General features: G+C 38.9%; 1 protein-coding gene across 8 annotated transcripts in view; it reads right to left on the bottom strand.

Annotated features, from left to right (window-relative positions):
• UBE3A (ubiquitin protein ligase E3A) overlaps nt 1–27,541 on the bottom strand; it is a 57,520-nt gene that overhangs the window by 10,285 nt on the left and 19,694 nt on the right. For 7 of the 8 annotated variants that reach the window (XM_065677631.1, XM_065677630.1, XM_065677633.1 and 4 more), the window contains 3 exons: nt 25,750–25,794; nt 15,253–15,563; nt 10,117–11,372 (listed from right to left, as the gene is read on the bottom strand). In XM_065677631.1, coding sequence (XP_065533703.1) covers nt 10,117–11,372; nt 15,253–15,563; nt 25,750–25,794 — 1,612 coding nt within the window. The remainder of the gene's footprint in view (nt 1–10,116; nt 11,373–15,252; nt 15,564–25,749; nt 25,795–27,541) is intronic. The other variant, XM_065677638.1, reaches the window with a different exon arrangement.

The following is a 27,541-nucleotide window of genomic DNA, read 5'->3' as shown; positions in this document are numbered from 1 at the left end:
ATGGATCCCCTTCCCTCCTACCATCAGACAGAAGGAGAGAGCTTAATGGACAAGGATGGATGGAGGGAGGTTCCTCCTCGGAGAGGAAAGCGAAAACCCTCACAATCCCTTCCTCCCTCCCAGTTGCCCTTGAATAACAGGTACGAGGTCTTGGAAATTCAGGGCCAGGTGAATGGAGATGGTGAGGCAAATCTATCTAGTGAGTCACCCAGGGCTTGTCACTCACCCACATACCTCAGAACTTCCCCAACCAAGAAGAAAAGAAGAGTAATTGTGGTGGGTGACTCCCTTCTGAGGGGAACAGAAGGGCCCATTTGTCGACCGGATCCACCCCACAGGGAGGTCTGCTGCCTGCCTGGGGCTCGGATTAGAGATGTTAAAAAGAAGCTCTCTGAACTGGTGCAGCCGTCTGACTACTACCCACTGCTGGTTTTTCAGGTTGGCAGTGACGAAATTATTACGAGGAACGTAAGGGCGATGAAGAGAGACTACAGGGCCCTGGGACGGCTGGTTAAAGGGTCTGGAGCGCAAGTGGTGTTTGCCTCCATACCTGTTGCAAGCGAGGGTGAAGGGATATATAAGAAGACTCTGCAGGTTAATGTATGGCTACGTGACTGGTGCCGAAGGCAGGGGTTTGGGTTTTTCAGTCACGGGTTGCTGTATGGGACACCTGGTTTGCTGGTGACAGGCGGGATACACCAGTCCCAGAGAAAAAAAAGGGTTTTGGGGCAGGAGTTAGCAGGGCTTATTGACAGGGCTTTAAACTAGTTATGAAGGGGGGAGGGGATTTAACTGGGCCTGTTGGGGACAAGCCCAAGAGGAACATGCTAGGGATTGAAGGATGGCGGGCTAAGGAGGACTATCAATCTCTTGTTTCACTTGTGGGAAAGGATAGCTCTTTAGACCCTGTCCCGCAGGGGAAAAAGGGTACTAGGACTGGCTCCCTGAAATGCCTGTACACCAATGCACGCAGCATGGGGAATAAACAGGAGGAGTTAGAAGTCTGTGTGCGGGCTAAAGGTTATGATCTAGTGGCGATTACAGAGACATGGTGGGACAGTTCACATGACTGGAATGTGGTCATGGATGGCTATGTCCTTTTTAGGAAAGATAGGTCAGCAAAGCGAGGTGGTGGAGTTGCTCTTTACGTGAGAGAGCAACTAGAATGTATTGAGTTCTGTCCGGGGTCGGATGAGGAGCAAGTGGAATGTCTGTGGGTACGAATCAAGGGGCTGATTGGCACGGGTGATACAGTTGTGGGGGTCTATTACAGACCTCCTGATCAGGATGAAGGAGTTGATGAGGCTTTCTACGGGCAACTGGAAGTAGCCTCGCGACTACATGCCTTAGTCGTCGTGGGGGACTTTAATTACCCCGATATTTGCTGGAAGACTCACACAGCCAGTCATTCACAGTCTAGGAGGTTCCTCGAGTGCATTGATGATAATTTCTTAATGCAAATGGTGGACGTACCAACTAGGGGAGCAGCGCTGCTAGATTTAGTACTCGCCAACAAGGAGGGTTTGGTCGAAGTGGTGACGGTCAATGGCAGCCTTGGCTGCAGTGACCATGAGATGGTGGAGTTTAGGATCCTGTGTGGGAGGAATAGAATACCTAGCAAAGCCACAGTTCTGGATTTCCGAAGGGCCAACTTTGGCCTCTTCAGTCAACTGCTAAGGGAAGTCTCATGGGAAAGTGTACTAGGCGGTAAAGGGGCTCAAGATAGTTGGTTAGCATTCAAGGACCGCTTCTTCCAAGCTCAGGATCGGAGCGTCCCAATGAGTAGGAAGTCAAGTAAGGGATCTAGGAGACCGGCGTGGTTAAACAAGGAGCTGCTGGGCAAACTCAAGTGGAAAAGGAGAATCTATGGATTATGGAAGGAGGGGCTGGCCGCTTGGGAGGAATATAGGACAGTTGTTAGAGGATGTAGGGAGGCAATTAGGACAGCTAAGGCCTCCTTGGAACTCAATCTTGCTAGTCGGGTTAAAGACAATAGAAAGGGCTTCTTCAAATACATAGCAAATAAAACTAAAACAAGAGGCAATATAGGCCCACTGCTGAACGAAGTGGGTACCCTGGAGACAGAGGATATAAAGAAGGCAGAGGTGCTGAATGCCTTCTTTGCCTCTGTCTTTACTCCTGCAGACTCTCCCCAAGGGCCCCGGATTTCTATAGCCCCAGAAGGAGTCAGGACAAAGGAGGAGTTTGCTTTGGTAGATGAGGATTGGGTTAGGGATCAGCTATGCAAACTGGACATCTGTAAATCGATGGGTCCGGATGGAATGCACCCACGGGTGCTGAGGGAGCTGGCGGAGGTCATTGCTAGGCCACTCTCCATCATCTTTGGTAAGTCGTGGGAAACGGGCGAGGTGCCTGAGGATTGGCGGATGGCAAAGGTCACACCAATCTATAAGAAGGGCAAGAAGGAGGACCCGGGTAATTATAGACCGGTCAGCCTTACCTCCATCCCTGGAAAGGTGATGGAACAACTTATTCTTGACTCCATCACTAGGCATATCAAGGATGTGGGGGTCATTAAGAACAGCCAACATGGTTTTATGAGGGGGAAGTCATGTATGACCAACCTTATAGCCTTCTATGAGGAAGTGACTAGGTGGAGGGATGATGGTAGAGCGGTAGATGTAGTTTTTCTTGATTTCAGTAAGGCATTTGATACTGTCTCCCACAGCATCCTCATAGATAAGCTAAGGAAGTGTGGGCTTGACGATCAAGTAGTGAGGTGGATCGAGAACTGGTTGAAAGGAAGAAGGCAGAGAGTTGTGGTCAATGGCGCAGAATCTAGCTGGAGGTCTGTGACTAGTGGAGTTCCTCAGGGGTCGGTGCTGGGACCGGTGCTGTTTAATATTTTCATCAATGACCTGGATGAGGGAACTGAGTGCACCATCAGCAAGTTCGCTGATGACACAAAACTGGGAGGAGTGGCTGACACACCAGAGGACTGTGCTGCCATTCAGCGAGACCTGGACAGGCTGGAGAGTTGGGCGGGGAGAAACTTGATGAAATTTAACAAGGGCAAGTGTAGAGTCTTGCATCTGGGGAAGAACAACCCCATGTACCAGTACAGGTTGGGGGTTGACCTGCTGGAAAGTAGTGAAGGGGAAAGGGACCTGGGGGTCCTGGTGGATAGGAGGATGACCATGAGCCAGCAATGTGCTCTTGTGGCCAAGAAGGCAAATGGCATCTTAGGGTGCATTAGAAAGGGAGTGGTTAGTAGGTCAAGAGAGGTTCTCCTCCCCCTCTACTCAGCCTTGGTGAGGCCGCATCTGGAATATTGCGTCCAGTTCTGGGCCCCTCTGTTCAAGAAGGACAGGGAATTGCTTGAAGGAGTCCAGCGCAGAGCCACAAAGATGATTAAGGGAGTGGAACATCTCCCTTATGAGGAGAGGCTGAGGGAGCTGGGTCTCTTTAGCTTGGAGAAGAGGAGACTGAGGGGTGACCTCAATGTTTACAAATATGTGAAGGGTAGGTGTCAGGATGATGGAGCTAGGCTTTTTTCAGTGATATCCAGTGATAGGACAAGGGGCAATGGGTGTAAACTGGAACATAGGAAGTTCCACGTTACCATCAGGAAGAACTTCTTTACTGTAAGAGTGACAGAGCACTGGAACAGGTTGCCCAGGGGGGTTGTGGAGTCTCCTACACTGGAGATATTCAAGGCCCGCCTGGACAAGTTCCTATGTGATGTACTGTAGGTTACCCTGCTCTTGCAGGGGGGTTGGACTAGATGATCTTTTTAGGTCCCTTCCAACCCTTGGGATTCTGTGATTCTGTACTACATAAACCATTTGGTATTCTATTGCATACTAGTTGCAGTGAAGTGGCTTTGCCTTTAAGGAGACCAAATAATTTTATTATTTGAAATTCACTGTAATTTTTATCAACAATACTTATCACCAAAACGATGTTGTGCTGTGCATCCCCTGCCTTGCTATTCTCATCACATGCTTTCCATAAAATGTAATCTTTTATCTTGTAAAATCATGCAAACCTTAAAATTATGCATCTTACAAATACGTAAAATCTTTTCTTCCTGAACAGGACAACAATGGAACTTAACCCATGTTTCAAATACAACTGAGATTTTCAAAACAGAAAAGTAGCATTTAAGATCCTCAATACTTGTTATACATTCAAGCTGGACAGACAGTTCTCCTAGTTGAGTCTCTTCCACTTACAAGTGGTACTAATAATAGCTCTTTTTTTCTCCCCAGTTATGGCTGTTGGCTGTGCAGTATATAGCATCAGCAGTTTTCTGTTTTGCAATTTTCATGAATTTTGAGGAGTTCTGAAAAAGCAAGTGTTGCCTTTGCATGTCTTTTGGGACAGCAACCCTTTGTCGTAGTGTAAAGGCTCTTTTGAGTCATAGAAATACACTTCTACTAAGGAGAGTTCTCATTTATAAATATGAAGCAATTAAAAATATTTCAAAAATGGTTTTTTTGGCTGAGAACTACACTGCAATGAGTGATGTAAAAGAAACGCAGCATTCAATAAAAGGGGAAGGAAGCACTTATAGTTGAGCAACACTGGCTGGACATATTGGAACAGAGCACTAGATGTCTGTGAGGGAGTCAGATAAAGGATTACCAGAAAGCTAGTATTTTGAGTCAAAGCCTAACGTTCGTTGAAGTAGATTCTATAACCAGGACAATGTTGCTAAGCTGCTCAACTGAAGGTTGTGGGTTTAGCTCCCCTTTGAACATCCTGTCTCAACACTGACATTCCACAAGGAAATTGGAACTGAGTGGAAAACACAGCATTAGTCATGATAGTAGAGAGGCACTAATTTTAGCAGAACTGCAGCAGTGTTTCTATAGAAAGGACATATGAACTTCAGAAGTACATGACACCAATATGACAACATTAAAAAGCCTGATGTAACACCAGAGTTTGGCTACCTTCTTAAAACTGATGGTAGCGGAACTGATTTCTATTCAGTTAAAAACAATAAAAAATCCCTTCAAGTTCTAGTAATGTAACATAAAAGTTCTCTTTCAGGCAGTGGCAGGAATACTTTCCTCACTAGAAGGCAGAAATGACATGAACACTAATTCAATTTTTAAAGTACCAGTGACATGTCATGACAAGTCCATCACTGCATTTTTCTGAAAACCAGCATGTGAAGTAATACTTCAAATGACTAAGCAGCATCCTTGCCAGCTGTACTTTATGGTTCATGTATACGCTTGAGTGGGGCTTGCATGTGTCAACACAGTCACACACATTCTGCATGCAACCAAGGTGTACTGGTGCTGAGATTTTCAACAGGACACACAAACATCAACTTAGTTCTAAAAGAACCAAAAAGGTCCTTAAGCACTTTGTTGCTAATACACTCTGAGAGAATCTGCCTACTGGCTTCAGCTGTCACATAAGAGTTCGTGCTCATCAATACATTCGGCATTTACAAGCAAGAGGCCTGCTGCCTGCCAGCTATCTACGTTCCATGTGAAATTTGTCAAATGGAATTTCTAATTTGTGAGCAAGTACCAGCCAGACTCTGACGAAGGAATCCACATTTTCATTTGCACAACTTGTGTGTTGTAGCTCACACCCATTAAATTACTGCTACCTGAGAATAAATCCACATCCAAATAGCTGTTGAGTGATAAAAAAGGGGATGATGAAGAGGGGATTTAAGGATAAACTTCCTCTCAATACTACCACATCCCCATAACATGATGCAGCAGAAGTACAGCTGACCTCTTAAACTTGTTAGATGCAAAAAGGCATATTAACTGCTTTCAAAAACTGCAAACTGAGTTACCAACTCCCAGATGTAAGGGCTCCTTAACAAATGTGCGGACTAGCGCTTTACCAATTCCAACATTACTCACCCCAATGACTTTTCAGATTAACATACATACAAGTATACAACAAATATGTAATAGAAAGAAAGCATGTTTCATTTGGACCATTTCAACAAAAAAATGAAACAGAAGTTTCTGATGCAAGTTTCATACATGCAAAGAAACTGAGCAATGAATATGCACATAAAGTTTTTGCTTAGATGTACATGTTTGAGAGTGAACTGTGATTCTCTTAATAAGCAACTCTTAACAAGTTACTGCATTTAAAATGTATTGCTTCAAATTCTCAAGAAAAAATCCTGCAGTAATAATAATAATAAACATCACTTACCAGTGCTCATATTTGTTTTAATGAAATCCAAACAGTGAGATGTACATACTGAATTCTAGAAGTTTAAATATTAAGTATTGATAAGAGAAATCCAGCTTGGTGATCACTCAATTATCTTGATCAATTAGTAGAGAAAGACTGGTATAGTCCATTTGCAAGAAGTTATAAAGGCTGATGTATTTGCTTGAAAAATATCAAGCATAAATAAGGAAAATATGAATAAGAATCTCAGCCTCATTTTAATATACGCTTATGAAAATGCTTTTATCGGGAAGTTCTCAGAGTTATTCCATATACAGTTAAAACAGCCTGCACTGACTGTTCAGTAAAGACACAAGTCTAGTAACCCAAGTATGTAATTACTTCGAAGTCTTTAAGTATTCAAACTCCAGAAATAAAAAATCCAATTCAAGGGTAAAAATATTTGTAATCATGATTACTTACTTGTAATTTAAGCACCTTTGGAAATGTTTTGCTACTAGACAGATCTAAGAATATGCTTTTACTACTAATCTTGTCAAGATCTTTCTGACAGTTTTCAGTGAGACCCTTCTGAAGTTCAGTAGTGCACCCAAAACCACAACCATTACTGATACAAACTCATACAGTGTAGGTTTCACTTAACTTTTATGCTGTCAGTACATGGTATCCATCTTTGACCAGAATCACAGATGGAACAAGTAATTTTAAGGATTAGGACTCAAGACTGAAGACTTATTTCAGACCAATTAGGAAGTGGAAGTGAAGTTTAAAAATTACTAAAATCACTTCTCAATCTGCTACAGGAAGTAGCTGTAACAACAGCATGCAATTCTTAGATCAGGCACTCACAGAAGAAGCTGTGAGACAATAGCATGGAACAGTACTTTCCTTACAACACTTTTCCAGCAGATTTGCAGCTTAGAGACTTTCTGAGGTTTGTGCGTTGGTCACAGCAAAATACCTATGATGCCCATTACCTTTAGATGGATCTTTCTTTCATAAAAAGCTACAAGTTCTGGGCAAAGACATCCACAATTTTACGGTAGTCAGGTAAAGCTGCTTGTGTTAAGCCTGCTTCCTGATAATATGAGCAGGTGCTATGAGTTTAGAAAACCAGTATTCCTCACTCCATTTCTTCATGCCATCTTTTATGTACTGTCATCTTTTTTACCACTAAGAGGACTTATAGGCTCTCTGAAGAGACGCTAGACTCTCCTAATGCATTTCTATTGCATTGTTTTTGATATTAAAATGAGAAAAAACAAATGAGAGACAGACACAGGCACATTGCAGTAGGCAGTGTTTAACTACATGTTCCATCGGGTCCTTTCTTAACCCCTAACACTTCTTCAGGAATATCCAAAATCTCTTTCTTAGCACTGATACATTTCAACTGATTATATGAAGTATCAATAGCTAAAAGTTGACTCTGCAGACCCCTCACATATATTTATCAACACTGTGTTTTCTTAAGGCCACATCTTCTTACAACAGTTACCTTGTTGCACCTGTTTAAAATGGCATATACTCTCTGGCAAGAACAGCAAGCCTTCACTCTTCTCCATTTTAGTGAACATAACCTATTTCCTTCAAGAAATTCCTGGGCTGCACAGTTCAGCTCAGACTACTTGAATTTAGAACAATTTTATCTTTTTCTTTTATTTTCTGTTCCAGAATAAACAGTTTTAAAATCTTACTCTTCTTGCGGCTTTGACAGAGTCAGATCACCATAATTTAGCATGTTCTGACAGCTTAAATTAACAGCCATAAGAGGATCCATGGCAACTGCCCAGGCATGTATTCACAGACTGCTAGGCTGTGCAAGGGCTGCCGCAAGGACACCACAAATTAGTATGTTTGAGCTTAATCTGATTTAAATTACCTAAATTTCCAACAGACCAAGAGCATGCGCAGCAGTAACTGCTGTGACCCCATTGTGATACAGCAGCTGCACTAAACTGATGTTGCCCATGTGCCTTCTAAACAACAGCAAACATATTTTTACTGTCTTCAAAGATTTCAGCTTCCTTCCACAACAAGCGATATGTGGCCTTTTCTCATACTTACAGATTTTCTTTTCCATCATGAGCATGAAGAGGAAGGTCTGCTTTCTCTCTGCTAGAACAGACATCAAAACAAACATCTCCCCAAAACTAGCTCTCATCCTTTTTTAGCCCATCTTCTCTTTAAGGGATAATACTGTCCCTCCCTTTTTTCCAGTATTTATGTATCAGAAAGCTGAACAGTCAAAGAAGTAAGCTCCATTACTTTAATCTGCCAAAACATAACAGGATACAACTGTACAATGGGCCCTGATGGGATGCACCCACAAGTACTGAGGGAGCTGGTAGATGTTACTGCTATGCCACTCTCATCTTTGAAACAGCATGGAGAACAGGAGAGGTGGCCAAGGACTGGGGAGAAGATAACGACACCCCAGTCTTCAAAAAATGCAAGAAGTAGAACCAGGAACCAACTGGCCAATCAGCCTCACCTCCATCTCTGGAAAGGTGATGGAATAGCTCATCCTGAATGTCATCTCCAAGCATATGGAGGACAAGAAGTTTTATTAGGAGTAGTCTGTGTGGGTTCACCAAGGGGAAATTGCGCTTAACCAATCTGATAGGCTTTTATGATGGAGTGACTGGCTGGGTAGATGAGGGGAAAGCAGTGGATGTTGTCTACCTTGACTAGGGTTTTGACACTATCTCCTGTAACATCCTCATACGTAAGTTCAGGAACTGTGTGTTAGATGAGTGGACAGTGAGGTGGACTGAGAATGGGCTGAATAGCAGCACTCAAAGGGTTATCAGCGGTGGAGCCTAGTCAGAGGACTGTAGCTTCTGGTGATCCCCAGCGATCAGTACTGGGTCTAGTCTTGTTCAATTTACTCAACACTGGATGAAAGGACAGTATAACCTCAGCAAGACTGCTGATAATACAAAACTGGGAGGGGTGGCAATTCCCAGGAAATAGCTAGCCCATATGGAATTCATAGGTACACAGAAAAATCAAGGTGGGAGCTCATTTAGGGCTCTCACAATTGACCTTCAGCAGCAGTTAAAGTCATCAAATTTAAAAGTAACAGCTGAGCTGAGAGGCGAAACCAGGTACTTTTCCAGAGTCTCTCTAAATACCTGTCTGGCTCTTCAGCAAGCTTTAAAGCTATGTTTGAATTTACAATTTTGCAAACAGTGTTGTGCTTTAATAACAGAACACAGAAAAATGAGCTCCTGAAGAATAAGCGTTAAGTGAAAAAACTAGAAGTAGGAAAAGTCCTAAAATTAAAGGGCATATTTACAGGAAACTTTTCTGTGAAATATTCTTTATAGTTTGTATCCTGTATAAGTCCCATCTTCCAAAAATGTGTGAACAAATGGCTTTAAGTTTTACTTTAGGAAGCCAGCATATTCAGAAACAAGGTGCTCTCACAGCTCTCAGGTTCCAACAGGTCTGTCTTCTCCTTCCTCGGTCATACCAGTATTTGCACCAAATTGCAACAACTCTTAAGGAAGTGAGAAGTTCTACTTATGCAGGCACTCCACACTTTACACCTCAAAATTCAGAAGTCCACAACAAGAGTACACAACTGGAAACTTTTAATTCCAATTTCCATTTGAAAAATTCTGCTATCAGAAGATGATCCAAGACACTCCAAAGGACAAAGGAAAAGTACCGAAACAGAAGAGTAAGCTGTAACTGCAGAATCTGTCAATGTGGAGTATATCTGACACTTTAAAATACCTAAGCCTGTAACCACTCAGTAGAAGCAGTTCTGCCTAACATACAAATCTTCAGCAGCACGTGTAAAATTCAAATTTAATATGGTAAAGCTATTGGAGTTTCTTCTAGAGGAAGTCTAGTACATACACCACTGCACTCACACACAGTCCTTTTCAGTAAGTCAAAGCCCACATAGTTTGCAGTAGTCAGAACCAACAAACTTAAGTTTCACGTTGCTGCATGACTTACCCGGACAAGCGCATCATCTATAATGTGATCACGTCTCACTTTAAGTCGCAAATATGGGTTGAGCTGCTGTCCTTGAACTAAGCTGTAGAGCACAGTTATGCGTCTTTCACTGTACATCCTGATTCTGTTGTCATAATACAATCCCAGGTTCTTGGTAACAGCATTCAATATGAAGGGGCAGGTCATAAAAGAGAATTTATTTTCTGTTTCTACTTTGAAGAAAGTGTAGTCTTTGTCCATTTCTAGAACATCATTCAGTGGTTCATTAATAAATTCTTCAAATGGGATAAGTGGTTTTCTGCAGTCTATAGTTTTAACACCAAGTTCAGTTTCCAGTGGGTCCACTCGAGGACCTTTTTTATTTCTTCTTTCCTCACCCAACAGCTCTTGAAGTGTTAGTTCACTTGATTCTGGGATGGGTTCTTCATCTTCCTCTTCATTATGATCTGTATCCACATCCCCTCCTACTACATTTGCATAGTAAACCATTTTCAAGCACTTTGAAGCAGCAACAACAGCATCATCATCATTCACTAGGTTTCGACTACTGAACTCATTGCTTATGACTTTGTAAGTAATAAGTTGCTGAAATGTTTCCATCATTCTCCGAATTTGGTCTGCTCTGTACTTAGACCACAATCTGACCAGTTTTGCTTGAGCTGCAAGGGGCAGTTTGCTCATTGCTTTGCAAAACAATGGTAGAGCCATTTCCAGATATTCTGGGCTATGAAGATTGCCATTCTCCATAACGATAATAAACAAATTCAGATAGTTAGGATCCCGAGAGTACACATTATGGTAAGTCAAGTCACATTCCACATTAGGTGACAAGTACACAAGTGCATTTAAAAAGGCAGTTTCTATTTTTTCATTAGAAAGTAATCTATCATAGACCCGTCTGACTGCTTCAATATCTACAGACACTTCATCCGGGCCTAGTTTTTGGAGGTTATTATCTCCCTGTGTGTTATCACCTAGTCTTGATGACGAAGATGATGATGCACCTGAATCTTCTTCCATAGCAGCAGCCGAACAGGCAGCTTTTTCCTTTTCGTCTTCATCTTTGTCTTCATCTTTTCCTTGAAGAGACTTGAGCTCCTCCTTGGTGTGCTGCTTGGCTTTTCGGAAACTCTGTACCAATGCTTCAGCACTAGAAAATACTCTCCCAATCACCCGGATTAAAGGTGAATAATCCTCTTTCTCCCGACATAGTTCAAGAATTTCATATATCTTGTCTTCTGTTAGAAAAGTCACATCTATAAAAAGATAAAGTATTAATTTTATTAAGATAAAATACTTCTGATTTGCTCTACTCAATGTGTATCACCATTAACACCAGAAAAAAAACAAAACCAGACCCAAACAGTGTCAGTGTTGAATAAATTTACAGATACTTTATGATTTGATTAGCATGAAGAATCATGATTTCATTCACTATGATTGTGTAAAATACCTTATTTATGGATGTCGATCCCTGATAGAGAACATGCTCAACAGTAAAACTGTTCTGCAGCCAATTAGCTGCATTTGGTAGTTAACAATATTGTATCATCTAAACAAGAGCAACTAAATCAATCACTAAGATGTTTAATCTTTGAAAGACTTAATGAATATGACTCTGTGACGACACAGTCTTCTGCTAAATCTGCAGTTAATATTTAAGTCATTAAACTATATACCAACTAAACTGTATCAATATCTTTTTTCAAACACAGCAGATATGTATGGACTTTACACGTTATTTCTCCCTTAAAAGCAGACTTTTAAAAAAAGATCCCATAATTAGTTTTGTTGAATATTAATGGCAATATGAGATCTTACTTTTATTTTTGATGCTTTCTGCAACTGTTTTTATTCTAAACTGATGCCTGAAAATCCTCTCAAAAACCACAATACATGCTCAGAAGTTTATGCTGCCTTCTAAATTACACAGTTGAGTGTGTTATTTCTTTGTACATTAGGCCTCAGCAAGACAAACATTCTTGAGTATACTCATCAACATGCTATTCAGATGAACAAGCTGGTTTACATGCATCATCTGCATGTGCTCCAAATACCTGTCTGTTGCCACCTCTCCCCCAAACCCCTGATATTAAATAAGTTCTATTTTTTTTTAAATATGAAATCTTTCTTTCTCTTTTCTAAAGAAAAATATCTATGTCTTTTCTATGCTTCTTCTCAAACAGAACCCACAGATTCTTTCACATCAGGTGATGATTTAGAGCAGGATTACCACATGATCAGACCCTGAAAATATGTTCTAGTTTAAGCAGATTCTTCTGAACTGACACATAATTTAGAACTAAAACAGAATCTGTTTAATAGCATCTCTGGAGACCTAAAAAACGCTCATCACAGCACTGTATTCACCAACCATGCTAGATCAACTGTGCAGAAAGAAGGAAGTGTATGATTTTAATAAAGACATGTTAAAAGTATTTTGAAATTTGACTGCCTACACTAATATTCATTCCAAGCAGTCATTACATTAAAAATACAAACTAAATGATGCCAACACAGACAACCTATTGATTTCTGCAAATTCCTAAGCCATTGTTAGAGCACAGGCAGCACAGGAAAGACCAAGCTTATGTCAATGCTACTGAAACTGACTTCCAACCAATTCAAAGACAGTGAAAAACCTTCAAAACTAAAATCTGTCCTGTTAAAACAACAAGAGTATTGAAAATATTATGAAAGGATTCAAGCTTAGCCCAACATCTCCTATTTGTACTTGCTGTGTTGCATGTTCCAGAAGCAAACTTGACTAAAAGAAAATTAACTGCTGATACAGATGCTGTTTCATGCCATAGCTCTTCAAAATGAGGACCACAGCCTCAAGTTCACCAACACTGAATTGCATAAGTTATTCACAGCATAAAAATTATCAGCAAAAGTTGACTATTTAACAATATGATACTCTTCAGATTTCTGTACTTACAACAGGAATCCCCTAGTCATTCTTTTAAAGGTTTCAGTATTTAGTATTAAAGAATCTAACCATGTGCTATTTCCAGTTACAATATTTAGTATTATCATTAGCAGTTTCATAACAGTTCTAAATCATATCCTTTTACCATCCTCTGAGCTATCAGAAGAGTCTGTCACATTTTTACAGTAGTGAGAACAGAACAAATGTAGTGTAGTACAGTACAGTAGTGAGAGAAGAACAAACGTATAGTTAAGTTTTCTTCTAACTCAAGTCAATTTTAGTCGACTTGTGTGTGGATATGTGAGTTTTTACATGCCTTCTCTTCTCACCCTTCCTATTACAACTAAGTGATCCAGCAAAGTAAGTGTATCTCTTACTGTACCTCGGTCTCAGTGATACTCCATGACAAATCTGTACATGAAGTCATGCTTTAGCCATGATCCTTGACTGTGAGAAAGACTGCATGTGGCATACGTATTGCCAACAACACTCCCCAGTTAACAAATTTATTAATTATCTTTTCATTATCCCTTATGGAAACTTTGTTATGATTGTGTGCTCACTGCCTGTCCACTGATGTTCTCTGCTTCCAGTTTCACATTTTGGTCAAACACAAGTTTCCACAGGTTAAAAATAGCTTTCCAGATAATAATGACACAGATTTTGAAATGGCACTCTCTCTCTCTGACTACATTTGTTACCCATGATTTTTTATAGATTTGTAATTTCACCATTCCCTTCCTCTTTTTGGACAGCCATCTAAGATATTACTGACATACTGACAAAAGCCTACAGGTAAATTTTTCTCCAAAGGTAATAGTCTTAGGGTTTAGCACTACAGTAAAGTTATTTATTGTTTCTGAAGGTTATTTCTTTTGTTTCATTTATAACTTTCAATCCTATGTCAAGCATGAAAGCATGCATATCTTCTTCCTTGGCTTAACTGCAGTCTTCCCAGTAACTGTTACTGCAGATGGATTTAAAAAAACCCAAACAATTCAAAGTGCTGAATTCCTTAGACATCATCCAATTCCAAAGGTAATTAAGAGTCTCCAATGGGCTTTAAGAATGCATTAATGATCTCTATCCATACAGCTACAAAGACGGGTCAATAATTGAGATGCTGCAACAGATCAAGTCTGAGTCACTGCTTTAGACAACAGACTGACTCTGCAGATGGTTTGAGAGGACTATCTATCTTGGGGAGAGAGGACAGTATGGTCAGAACAAAGGAGGAAAGTTCTGTACATGCACGCCCCCATTAAAAATACACAAAATCAAGAGACAAATCACAAAACAGACCTAATGTTCCTCTTGCCCATCTCACAATACATTGGCTTCCCTTTCCCCTACCTAGTGTTCACCTCTCTGCTTACTCAGATCATAAATAATTTCAGGACAAATTTATCTGTGCATTAGATTAAGAACAGATGCAGGTAGGTATTGACTGGAGCATCTTATAAAACACGGTTCTATGTTTATTGCTGATTCTGTAGGGCTTTTTAATTCTTTGCTGTAAACAGTTTCACCTTCTTTAGAGAAAATGAATGAATCTGAACTTCTGCGTTTATACCACTTACAGCAATGATACTTAAAGGTCTGCTCAAAGGTTAATGGCTTTAATTTCATTTAGCTTCTGCTTGCACCATGGGTTTTGGCAACACTAGTATGTATTTACTATCCTACAGAGTTTAAAAAGCTAACTAGAAGTTATAAAAGACATACAGAACAGTTTTTAATTTTTGTACATTGGCTTAGAAATCACTTTGCTTAATTTTTAGCTTGGTCAAAGTACTGCCTATCATCCACTGTATCATTTTTTCTTCATCTGTTCCTTAACAGAACTGGAACTAGTTAAAGCATAACCTTTATAACTCATTAACTACAGAAGAGTTGTGAAACTAAAGCAGACATATAACAGTATTTAAAAAAAGCAACCCCTCCATATTTGCAAATCCAGTTATCTCAGAAAGCAACAAATGCACATAGATTTTAACAGGGACATGGTAAAAATACAGATTTAGAATCAGCATTCAGCATTAATCCAGCCATTTTTCAGATTCCACAATAAAATATCTGATTGCCCAATATTGTATTTTAAAGTCAGCAGAAACCTCCCGCATTCATTAGAACACTACCACAGTGAATTCCGTAATTATGCATATGAAATGTATTTTATGAAAAAAACTAAAGTAACTTCTTACCTTTAAAGTCATCTCTCGGGCCTTGCATTTCCTTCTTGTTCATTTTTCTGTCAGTGCAGGAATTGTTATGGGCACCTTTGGAATTGTTTTCTAGGTAAGCTGAGCTCGTTCCTTTCTTGGAGGGATGAGGATCACAGAGTTTTGCATTAATCTTATAAAGCTCGAGGGCCTTAATGGCTGCTGCATTGTTATCCATACGGAGAAAAGTTGGACAGGAAGCACAAAATTCATTCGTGCAGGCTTCATTTCCACAGCCCTCAGTTAACTGGTGGTAGTAGCGCTCTATTAGATGCTTTGCAGCTGCTCGCTTCCTGTAGCAAACATTCAAACAGTAAGTACAAGGATTAGTAGAGCTTTCACATACAAAGCTCATTCAAAAGCATCAGCAAGGCAGAGATTAGTCAGGCACCGAAACACAAGATTTCTGTGTCAGAAAGGACACATCAGGAGGGTTTTTTAAATGCAGGATTCCCATCTTGACAAACGCAAGAATATTTAACACAATTTAATTTGTGGGTCCTATGTAAGTGGGAGGTAAATCGTACTTATGCAGTTTTCAGCTTTACATTTTAGTGCTACAGTGGACACAATCTTGCTCAGTTCTGAACAATCTCAATTATCACTAGAAGAGAGACCAATTCAGATGCAAAGCAAGGCTCCAAATGAAACAGAACTGGATCTCACACAGGTGATTAAGTCTGATGTATAGTACTGAGGTACAATTGCCACTGACAGACAGAGGGAAGAGATATGAAGTACAAACAATTCAGGCACTTATTTAGTAACACTATCAATACTACACCAATACCATCTAAAGCCTTTAAAAATCTAAACCATTTTTTAAACAAGATTCCAGATGACTTAAGGTTTCAGATATTTAGTCTGCTTAAATCTGTAGGAAAAATATTGCTTGGTTAATTAAACTGATGACAAAACCACAACTACAGATGAGCTCAAGGTTGATTATAATTCACCTCAGCTTAATAAGGTATATGGTTCTCAAAAAAACTATTCACCAAATCCTCTCCTTTCTCCTGCAATTATACATGGCAAGTATGGATGCTGAGGAATTACAAGTGCATTACTATACAAGTCAATGTGCTCAGTATTATACATACACACAAGAAAATTTAACTGTCCAATTACTAAGGTCACAGACTTATGCAGAAACATGCAAATAGTAAAGAAATCACTGGAAAGCTGCAGGTAACTGAGATAGAAGCAGCTGCATGCTGCACCTAGAGTGACATATTTGACCACATTTTGCAAGAAATGAAGTTTTGGGGGGTTAAGAAAACAAGTTATTAATAAAAAATACCAGATATGAAACATTTCAAGCATTTTGATTAGGTGAGACACGGAAGCTTTTTACCTAATTTTAGTGATACAGTACTATAAAGATTAGAATTTGTGAAGCAAGATCTTAATCAGAAATTGTGTTAAAGTTGCCTCTTCCGGTGTTGATGCATGTATAGATTCTGCACAGAACAAGTATGAGAGAACTAAAGTGCAAGACAGACTGGTACTACTCAGTACTCTAGGTCTTAATACTGTTCGGTTAAATATCACGAGTTTCAATGTAGCCACTTCAAAAGGGAAAATGTCCTCAAGTTCTGAAAGTAACTATTGAGCCATGTATTATTCAGCAATAACACCTTTACTCCTTCCTTTTCACCCTTCAAGATCTGATGAGCCTAGGGAAGAAAACACTTCTTACAAAGAATGCCATTACCTTAATGTCTACTTGACCTTCCAAATGTGCCAGTGCATTCCATGACAAAAAAAAAAAAAAAAATTATAAATTGAGAAGATTCCCTGGCACTTTGAGAGGGAGGAGAAAGATCATTTAAAAAATATAATTAAAAAATGCAGCACGAGAAATACCATCAAAACCACCACTGTGTAAACAGGGAATAGCAGCATTCTAATCGAAGGAAAGAGTTCTAGCCTCTCCCATTTTTATATGTAGACTTAAAACTTGTGTTTCTCCATGTACTCATAAAAATGCAAGGTTTTTTTGATCTTGCCTTTCATACTTCGGCTTTCAGGACAGAGGCTTAAAAAAAAAAAAAAAATCGTTTTAATACAGCTTAGACCAGTACGTGATTTCGCAAACATCTATTTCTGAATGACAAGATTCCATGCTTTGATCATGTTTGTCCTTCAGTCACTCCAAACCTTCAGATTTACAATGTGAAATATTGTCATTTGTAAGCAGGTAATTACATCATGTGAAAGCCTTTGTTTGTTAATACTGAATTTTTACACTTGAGCTATGGCCACCTGTCTCTTCAAAAAGCTCCTTATTTACTCCCCTTTCAGTCTCTCCTATGCATACAAAATGGTCATTATTTCATATACACGTTATCATTTTATCCTTCCATCTTACTCCTCCACTGCAGTCTATACATAGATCACAAGTTTTTTGCCATAACCTTCTGACCTATGTAATACACCCACAAACATTACATGGATTATTTCTCAGAGCTGTTCTAACTGTATTTCTATAATGTGTTGTATATATCTCTGCGTCTGCATGTATGAAAAGGGGTATGTGTATTTAAGAACCTAAAGCAGCTGGAGTTGTTATTCAGATCAGATATATCCTGAAAAGCTGACCAATTCCTTAAGAAGGGGGAACTTATATTTTAAAATTGGAGAAATTGTTAACTCCTGGAGAGGTGTGCACACCTTTCTAGCTTGCATATTTAGTCTGAATAAAGTTATTTTAATGTATAAACACTGATATATTAACAACACATTTTAACATATTCAATTTAACAATTCAACACTTCAATGACATCCGGAGATGCCAGGAGACAAAGCTAAGCTTTGACTTGTCTCTAACAGTTAACTTCTGAGAGACTTTGGATATTTTGCTTCCAATATTTAACTACCAATTACTTCTCAAACTGTGCCATGCCTGCAATAATGCTGTTTGTACAAACTTTTGCATTTTGACATGTAGCTGCAGACTCATCGCCTCAAGTTCTGCGAAATTCTATCACAGAAAGAAGTCTGCCTGAAAGCTAATTTTTTCTTTTATTTTTTTTTTTAATTAGCTACAGAAGCAAACAGCACAACAAGAACACAACAATATCAGGATTTCTTCCCACCTCTTCCCAGTGGGCTGTTCCACAGACTTTTGACATGGCCTCAGATAAATTAAAGTAAATAAAAAAGGTGATACTCAAAGCAAGGATGCAGACCTTAAAAGGTAGAAGGGAATTTACTGAGCCTTCCACAAGAGCTACCCTTACTGAGCTCCATCCATGAAAGCACTTACAGAGAACACAGTTCTGAGTAAGCCAGTGTGTGATTTTACAGAACAGTAAGTTACTCCATAGAACATTCCCATTGGTACTTGATGAATTATTGTCATTGTCCAGTGCCACATTTCCTATATTACTGAGAATAAAAAAAAAAAAGTAGCATACCTTCCCTGCTCTCCAGAGGTGAAAACTTGATCTCTTTCTACATTCCCTTGCTCATTTAGGATGCAGAAAACTCAAGTTCTTAGCCCGAGACATTAAAACTGGGTCATTAAGCAAGGTAACATAAGACCTATCTCTATTCTTAGCTCACACTACACAATGAAGACTGCAGCTCCCTTTAAGATCCTATACAATGATCTAGTGAAGATTAACTGGTCCCTTATAAATTTGATTACCAGTTTACTGCATGTTAGCACACAGACACCTGCTAGTGTTAACTGAGGCTTCAAAGGCTGACTTTCATATATGTTTGCAAAGACTTACAGTGCTGTTGCACATCCAAGTATGAAACTGCACCAGTGTGGCTGCAGTTGTAAACATTTCACAGGCATATCTTTATGGCCTAAAGATAACGTCTCACACACTGGGCCTTGTATAACCTCCTCAAAGACACTACTGCAGTGAAGACAAGAGGCAGCTAAAATAGACATCATCTTCCTTCCCAAAGTCCAACAATTCCATAATTTTTCCATTAAAAAATACATTAATATTCACTGACTTTTGTAGTACTTGGAGGGGGGGGAAGCCTTTATACTTTTTAATTGTTCTTTAACTAATAAAAGCCAAGTGATAAATACTTTGCATTTGTAATTTAAATGCTGCTAAAACTGTGGAGTATCAAAAGAAACATGCATCACAGAGCCTCTGCTTTTCAAAATACTTAGGCAAAGGTAGGCTGCATTTTGGGTTGTAAAGTAATTTCCGAATGTCTAAAACCTATACGAAATGAGATGGAGTGCACTGGTTCAAAAGTTCCTATGTAATAGCATCTAATTTTCATTTCTCAAATTAAATACAGACAAGTACTACAAAAAGGAAACTACATAAAGGAAAATTTTGTGACAGAAAAAAAAAGGAGATTCAAACATTTAAGCAATTCTAGAAAAAATGTGAAGCATAATTCTTTAGAGTTCATCTACAAAACAAAGATTTTTCCATCCAAATTTCAAAACTTGCCTGAAATAAAAAATAAATGCATAATTTTAGCTTTCAGTTCACCTAAATTTGAAAACTTCATACGTATTTGTTACTTTTTTAGAAATACTTGTATAAAATTACGTATTTTGGATTGGTTTCTGCTTGGGACATGACTTTTATCTTATTTCTACAAAGACATCTGACATCACTCTTAAGATGTGAAAAAAAAAAAAAAAAATAAACCCACCCCCCCTAAAAAAAAACCCCAAACAAATAAACAACAACAACCCCAAAACCCAAACAAAAGCCCCAAAACCCAAACAAAAACCCCAAAGCAAAACCAAATAAAAACCCCAACAAAAACATTACTGTATATGGAAACCAGAGGAAATTTATGTTTGTCTTTTGGGTAGGAAAACTCCAGGGAGCAGGTGTTTTAGTACTAATAGTAAACCAACTTTCAGTATATTCGTTAACACAGAGGAGCATAAAGAGACTTACACACCTGCAACAATTATATACTTAGGATATAAGATGACCAGCAAACCAAAAGCTGCTACAAAAGTGTGGGTTATGGATGAACATCTGTCAAATACTGTTTTCTAAGAGTTCCAGTTTCAAACCTTGCATGTTGGTTTCCTGCTTCTGTTTAGTTAAGAACAGCAATGTTAGAGAAGACAAACTTGCCGTAAAAGCACTGCCCACACAGACCCTTTTGAAGTTGCCTCCACACTGAACTGCCAAGCACTCCACCCAGAGCTGGAGCTGAGTCCTCTGTTCCAGCAGTGTTGTGACATCCTTTGCCTGCCTTAGCTACTGGCACCTCAGCAAATGTACGTCTGCAAATACACATAGCGCATGGAGCTCACATTTTCCAAACCTCGTTCTTTCCAGTGTGGTAAGCCCCAACAGCTGGGGTGCAGACCATGAACCCCCAGGCCATAGTGGCATCACCCAAGGGACCTCCCTTCCCACCACGTATCTTAGATCCATTGTGCCTACGGGAACAACATGTGCTGATAAAGACAAGGCACTTCCTCAAGAAGGGTGAACCTGAGAACAGAAGAGCTGTTCTGGTTTTATGGAGCAGTGAAGACAGAGAGAGAAAGGGTCTAGAATACAGCACTCATCTCTCAATCCTGTCTCGCAGACAAATTACCTTGCTACAGCCCTATTAGAAAAGCACCCTTCATTACTGCCCTTTCCTCTTCAGGTTATTAGTTTCAGGACTCTTCAGAAATTATGTCATTCCACACATCAACTGGTTTCATACTGTGGTTCCTATCTGTCCTTAGGAAGGATTGCAGTGCCCTGTCACCTATGTGATCCTCCAATATTCAATTAGCCATAAAATTGAGAGATGAATTATGCATCAATTACATCCTGGCTTTTCAACCCAAGCAATTTCAGGAAAAATCCCCAGTCCCTGCTCCCCATCTTCTCCAGCCCAAGCCCCACAATATTACAAGCCTGAAGCTATTAAATAACTGATTACAGGGAAACAATTATTAGGCAATTATTACAATTGGTAACGACTGCAGGCATACTTGACTGTTCTAAATATTACACTCACTTTTACAGAATTAGTACCTTTTGAAAAGGGAAAAATATACCCTTCATAGAAAAGCCCATAAATTTACTTAACTACAAAGAAATGTGAGTTACTGCCAGAATAAACATATTACTAAGTTGGACTGATTACAAGCTTACAACATCTTACTCTCTTTGAACAAATTTCTTAGTATTTTAAAGAAAAGTACACAATTGTTATCAGCTGTTAAACTCCCCCCCAAAAAAAATCACATCTAACCACACAAAACATTTCAACAGTTCTCCAAATTTTGTTTTATCTAGTACAGAATCCGAAACTCTAATACTCTGTACTGGCTGTTAGGCCACAATAATACCAATTTTGTCTGTATTGGGAAGTAATGAAATGACAGTAACTTCACACAGTTGCAGGAATCCTTCAGCCTTTTATATTCAGGACAAAACTAACAGTGAATACTTTAATCAGACATTAAGCATAAGACATATTTTTTAGGATGCTTTCCCTTGATTAAAGAAGTCCTGGCACTCAAGCAAGTACAATTAAACTTCATGTACTCTACTGAAAAAGCTTAACTTTGTCAAGTATGAAATTTATATCCTGTATTCTGATCAGCAGCCCAACCAAAGAAAGGAGATTAATATAAGCACTGCAGTGAGTATCAAAAGATATAGACAGTAACTTGAAGACACTGATTCCAATTGTCTAATTCTGGACCACTGAAGTGTTTCAGTAGAAAGCATGATATGGGAGACAAAATATTTCAGACAAAAATACTGATTTATATCTAAGCTTTGCACCATAGGACTTGCAAAAAGACTTAAGTGCTGATCAATCTACAGCTTGAAGAAACATCACCACGTACAAGCAAGTGACAATCATACAACCCTGTTAGTAGAGACTCTAGAACATGTTCAAGTTAGGATTCCATGGTAGCATTCTTTCATTATGCCTTCATTCTGCATGACGCTGCCCTAGAAGGATGACCATGATCACGCAGAAACTAAGTGCAAATAATATGGATCATAAGACTGAAACACCTAAGTTTCTAGTTTAACAACAACCTACCATTCATGGATTAGACAGCTCCAGAGAGAATGATCTCTCCTCTTTAAGCTTTCTTTTGTCTATTTTTAACTGGTAAATTCACAGCATCCTTCAAGCTCCATGGGAACCGAGGACTACAATACATTTGCTCCACTTATGTGTTCTAGTGCAAAACCTGGAATTCCCTTTCTTCCATTATAAAACTCAGCCAAACTGCCCTTTTATAAAACTGCACTTTTGCTCTTGGAAGTAAAGGTAAACCAGACACTTGATTGTAACTTAAGTAGCTGCTAAATTTAAGAAAGTAATAAGATCATCTAGTTCCAACCCTCCTCCCATGCACAATACAGTGCAAGGCTGCAGGTGTACATAGAGATATTTTTTACATCATTTTCTCTGTAAAATGGCAATAAAACAAGCAGCAAATGCCACATAAATCACCCTATGTGTCAAAGTTTGATACAGAGGCCAGGAGCAGCATGTACCACGGTTATGTCATGCAAACCCACCTGTGCTTTCAGCTATGACTAATTAGAAACTAATTTAAGGCATTCTATGTCTAGAAAGCACCAGGATGTCATCTGCAAGTATGAAGTAGTATGAAAAACTAATACAGTTACTGTACATATTTGCAGCAGTTGCAATTTGTTTTTCTGGCACATTTTGTGGCTGCTGCAGAATTTTCATTTTTCCATTCTTTCAAAGGAAACAAACCAACTATCAAGTCTACTCCACTTTAAATGTGTGTGTGGGGTGTGTGATGTCAAATATTTGATACAAAAAAGGGAGAGGAAGTTTCAAATTTGAAAGCATCCAATCCTCAAAACCAGAAATGCACAGAAAGCCAGCATATCAAAATACCCAAACCTCTGCCTTGATATGTGACGAGACACATCGAGTTTCATTACATGAACTGATAAGAAGCCAAGTTATTGTTACACTAAACAACTAAAATGTATATAATTTAGCGCTAAAGGTGTTTTAAGAAAGTTATACTAAATTGAAGCTGAAAATTGATGTAGACCTGTGACAGGATCTTAAATTCAAAGACTTGAATGAATGCTAAGGAAAAAAGACTCTTAAAGCTGAGTTAGCACTAAGATGTTCATCATGCATAGAGCCAGAATTTGAATAGCTTTGGATAAGCAAGACTTCTGCATGAAAGAATATGCTGCTTAAGAATATGAAAGAGGCAGTTGATTTTTTTTATATTAATTCATACATGTGAAACATATGTGACTATGCTCTTGGTATAAAGCTTTGCAATGCAAAACAAACAAATAGCAATTATGTCAGTCAACCAGAGCAAAACCAACTTAACCATTCAGTGTGCAAATAACGAAACACTTGCTTAAGTGCCTGTATTCATTAATGAATAAAGGTCATGTAAATAACATTGTAACTATTTTTGCTACACAGTAGGCTTGCAGGTCACACTGTATTACCCAGCCTGCCATTCCACCTGATGCGGCAAAGAGCAGTCACGCAGCAGGATCACAGAAATTCTCTAAGTAATGTACACATCACATTGTGTTAAGGTTAAAAAAAATACAGTTTTGAAACTGTACCATGCATTAATATTGTGTAACTACTACTCAAATATGCGAATACCTACAGCTTACTGGCTTACATCTATTTTAGACAGACACCTGAAACCTTGGGGCAACTCTGATCATCATTCTGCACCAAGAAATTCAGTTTTCCCCACAGAAAAGTTTGCTACTGTAGGTATTTTTCAGGTTCAGTTTTAAGGATAATAACACATACAAAAAAGAATCGTCAAACTGCTAGAATAATAATAAAAAAAAGTTATACTGTCTTTTCCTTCTCGTTTTCCACAGGTCCTTACAGAGTCTTTATTTCATACCAGTCAAGATGCTTGTTTCCAACACATCTTCCCTTACAATGTGTAAAAAGCACTAGTCCAATTGACAATATGCAGAGTAGACTATTAGCCAGGCTACAGACTGATTTCCCCTGTTTGTCTAGGCCAGGGAAACAAAAGAACACAAAACTCAGCTTGCTGCAGGAACAATAAAACACAATGGAGGAGGGGCTGCTACTGGAGCAGAAGAGACTATGGCAAGTTCTTTGCTCTGCAACCTCTGCCTCTAACACATGTTCACATAGCAACAGCCAGTCACTTCTAAGGTCTGGATCCCTGCAACCTGTACTCCTAAAAAAGCAGCTAGACAGCACTTCTGTAACATATGTGCATGAGAGAGGGAAAAGAGATCCCAGGAGAAATCCCTGCACAAGAAAAGACTTCACTGCAGACGCTTGTTAAAAACACATGGGAAAAGCATTCCTTGTTTCCTTCTTATCACTTTTAAGGTTAGGTATGAAGTCCGATGTGGGCACTTCAGCCTTGCTCATCCCCAAGTTGGGCAGCTACGGCACAGAAGTCCTTGAGCAATTCACAATATAACCCTAAGCCTGCAAAACATCCTGAAACTGGCATTCATCCACAGTGTGTAGAATGCTAGACCACTTGGGGGGAGGATGTGGAGGAGACAGTTTAAGATCAGAGAAGTTTGTAGGCAGAGAAGAGAAACGAGCACAGATCTTTCAAGGCTTCAGACAGTACCCTAACTCTCAGCTATGCTCTCTCTATTATTTTGGAACTTGTGCTCTAAGCCAGAAAAGCAGTTTGTGGTTTCTCAGAGTTCTATGACAGGACAGTTTGAATAGCTAGAAAAGAATTTATGTTTGCTAACTCAGAGAAGAATGAAGCCTCAAATAACTTTTTTTTTTTTTTTTAAAACGTTTCTCTCATACCTTCAACCCTTTAGAATTTGAAATTAAGACTTCAGCCTATCACAATCATGCTTCTAGTTAATCTTCACTTCTAGGCTAATGAAGATAGACCAAAACAAGGTTCGAAACTGTGAAAAAGACGCTATATGAATACTGTTTAGTATTTTAAACTTAGTGAACAAAGCTAGCATTCTGTTTCTAGAATTAACTAGTATGTGCATGACAAATTCAGACCTTTTTTAGTCTTTTTAGTTCAGAAATCCATCTGCCACAACAGATATTAGCAGGTATCGTGCCTTAGTACTGAAGTGTCTTCAAACCCATGCAAGATGTTAGTGAACAGCAGGTAAAAATTACACCCCTACTGTCAAGTCTGAAGAGAGGCTTGAAGATTTCTGACGCTGTATTATGCTACCATCTACTGGTTCACACTAAATTAAACGCCTGAACTTTCAACCTATTCACTCTCAGAAAAAAAAACCAATTAAAAAAACAAAACAAAAAAAACCCCAACCAACAAAAAAAAAAAAAATCACCAGTTTCTATAGAGGCTTAAAGCTATTTATTTTTCCATAGCAAAATGTTAACTTGAAATTTTCTACGGTAATTCCCCAGCTCCCCTCATCTTTTTTTTTTTTTCTTTTTTTTTTAAGCAGGTGAAAGAGTAATTGTTACGTATCTCCAAAACATTTTGAAACAAGATATACCAAACTCATCCACTCATTTACTTACATTCGGCTAGTTTCAATGTTTTCAGAGTGAGGTTCTCCTGGTGATCTGCAAATACAGATAAAATAACAAATAATGCTTAAAGTTTTGTAAGTCATTACAATATGAAATTAGGAAAGGTGGAAAGTGATGATACTGTATTATTGCCAATAAAAAAAAAAAAAAATCAACTTCTACACACTTCCACATTCAGTTTGTTTGACCAAACCCTAGAAGATAATTTATAATGTAAACCCTGACAATATAATTATGACAAATTTCTTTAAGGAGGACAGCACTTTTTCCTCGCAGCTTACACAACAGCAGACATTAGAGAAGAGCTCTGCTGGCAGTACTTCCTTATTCAGATTACATACTGCACCACTTCTGGGCTAAACCTCGCAATCGATTTTGTAACTAAAACATATACTCAAAGTTTATCATTGATCAACTGTTACAAACAAATTCTCTGCACAGCTGGACTCTAAGAAGCAGCAGCTCCAAAACAGGTCTCAACAGAATCGCAAAATAAATTTCATATGTCTCTCAAATTGAATTTATGGAAATAATCTTGCAGGCAGCTGTTTCTTCCTTCCAACCAACAGGTCAGACAGTAATATTCAGGATTAGGTGTTTTTGCCTGGCATTTTTGAACACACAAGCAGCACCCGTGTTCAGCTTACCAACCCCCTTGACTTAATCTACAGATTCATTTAAGGGGTATAGTTCCATATTAACTGAAACAGGCTAAATTACAGCTCCTCCTTATTCCCATCTTCTTCCTTATGCCAGCACCAATTCAAGAAGTTAACATTTAATAAATTTTTTTTATACTGATTATTTTTTTCCTTCCTTCAGGACTTCCTCCTATGTAGTGAATTTGTAGCCAATGAGCCAGGAGACAACACAGCAGTTTTGACTTCAATCACCTTAGCTGCCTTGAGAATCATACCTTCAGAACATTAGCCAAGCTTCACTTGGGTATAGATTTTGGTACAGTTGACCATAACTGACACAAAGGATATACTGCCCGAGAAGCGGAAATAGAGCACAGTCATTGCAGCAAAACTCTGTAGCTTACATGAACAAAAATGTCTTTCATGACAGCTTTCTTAAAACAGAAGTGAGCTAAAATATTCAAATAGAGCTCACTTTATAGGTTTCAACAGTTTGCTATGAGGCTTCAGCTAGCACAGCTAAGCAGGCTTTGCCATAGCTTCACTGAGAAAACCTTTGTTTAGAGGAATGGAATTCCTGAATTTCTCTATTTACTATATGACTATATATAGGAAACACTATTGGAAAACTCCACCTGTAGCCTGAAGCATTTCTTTTTTTCATGTTTCATTGTGCTACCTTACTGGGTGGTCCCTCCTAGTAAAGGCTGGACTATTCGCTCAATTCTCTACTAAAATCTTAGCTCCTTTACTGACATACCAGATCTTGGCAACTTTCTGGATATTACCAAACCGTACTACATTAACAGATCCAGTGCCTAGAAAGCATTTCTGGCAGACAGCTTAAAAATTCCTAGGCAAGCCAGATACCATGCAGTGACAGTTGAAGAACACGGGAAGTAATTTGTTTATATTTCACTAAGTTATAAAATTCAACTAACACTAGCAACAATTCTGAACTTACCATGCAACTGATCTTATACTGATGCTTAAAATGCAAATACCCTCTAGCTGGAAAATAATAAAAACTGCCCAATTTCAAAATTTGGTCTTTATTTATTCCCTCCAAATGATGTTTCCCCTTACTGACTGAAGTTCAGGACTGACAAGACAGTTGCTGACAAAAATGCTCAACAGCA

The sequence above is a fragment of the Lathamus discolor genome, chromosome 4 (assembly GCF_037157495.1).
Source record: "Lathamus discolor isolate bLatDis1 chromosome 4, bLatDis1.hap1, whole genome shotgun sequence".
NCBI classification, from domain to species: Eukaryota; Metazoa; Chordata; class Aves; order Psittaciformes; family Psittacidae; genus Lathamus; species Lathamus discolor.
The sequence above is the reverse complement of the archived record's forward strand: the minus strand, read 5'-3'. Positions and strand labels throughout refer to the sequence as shown.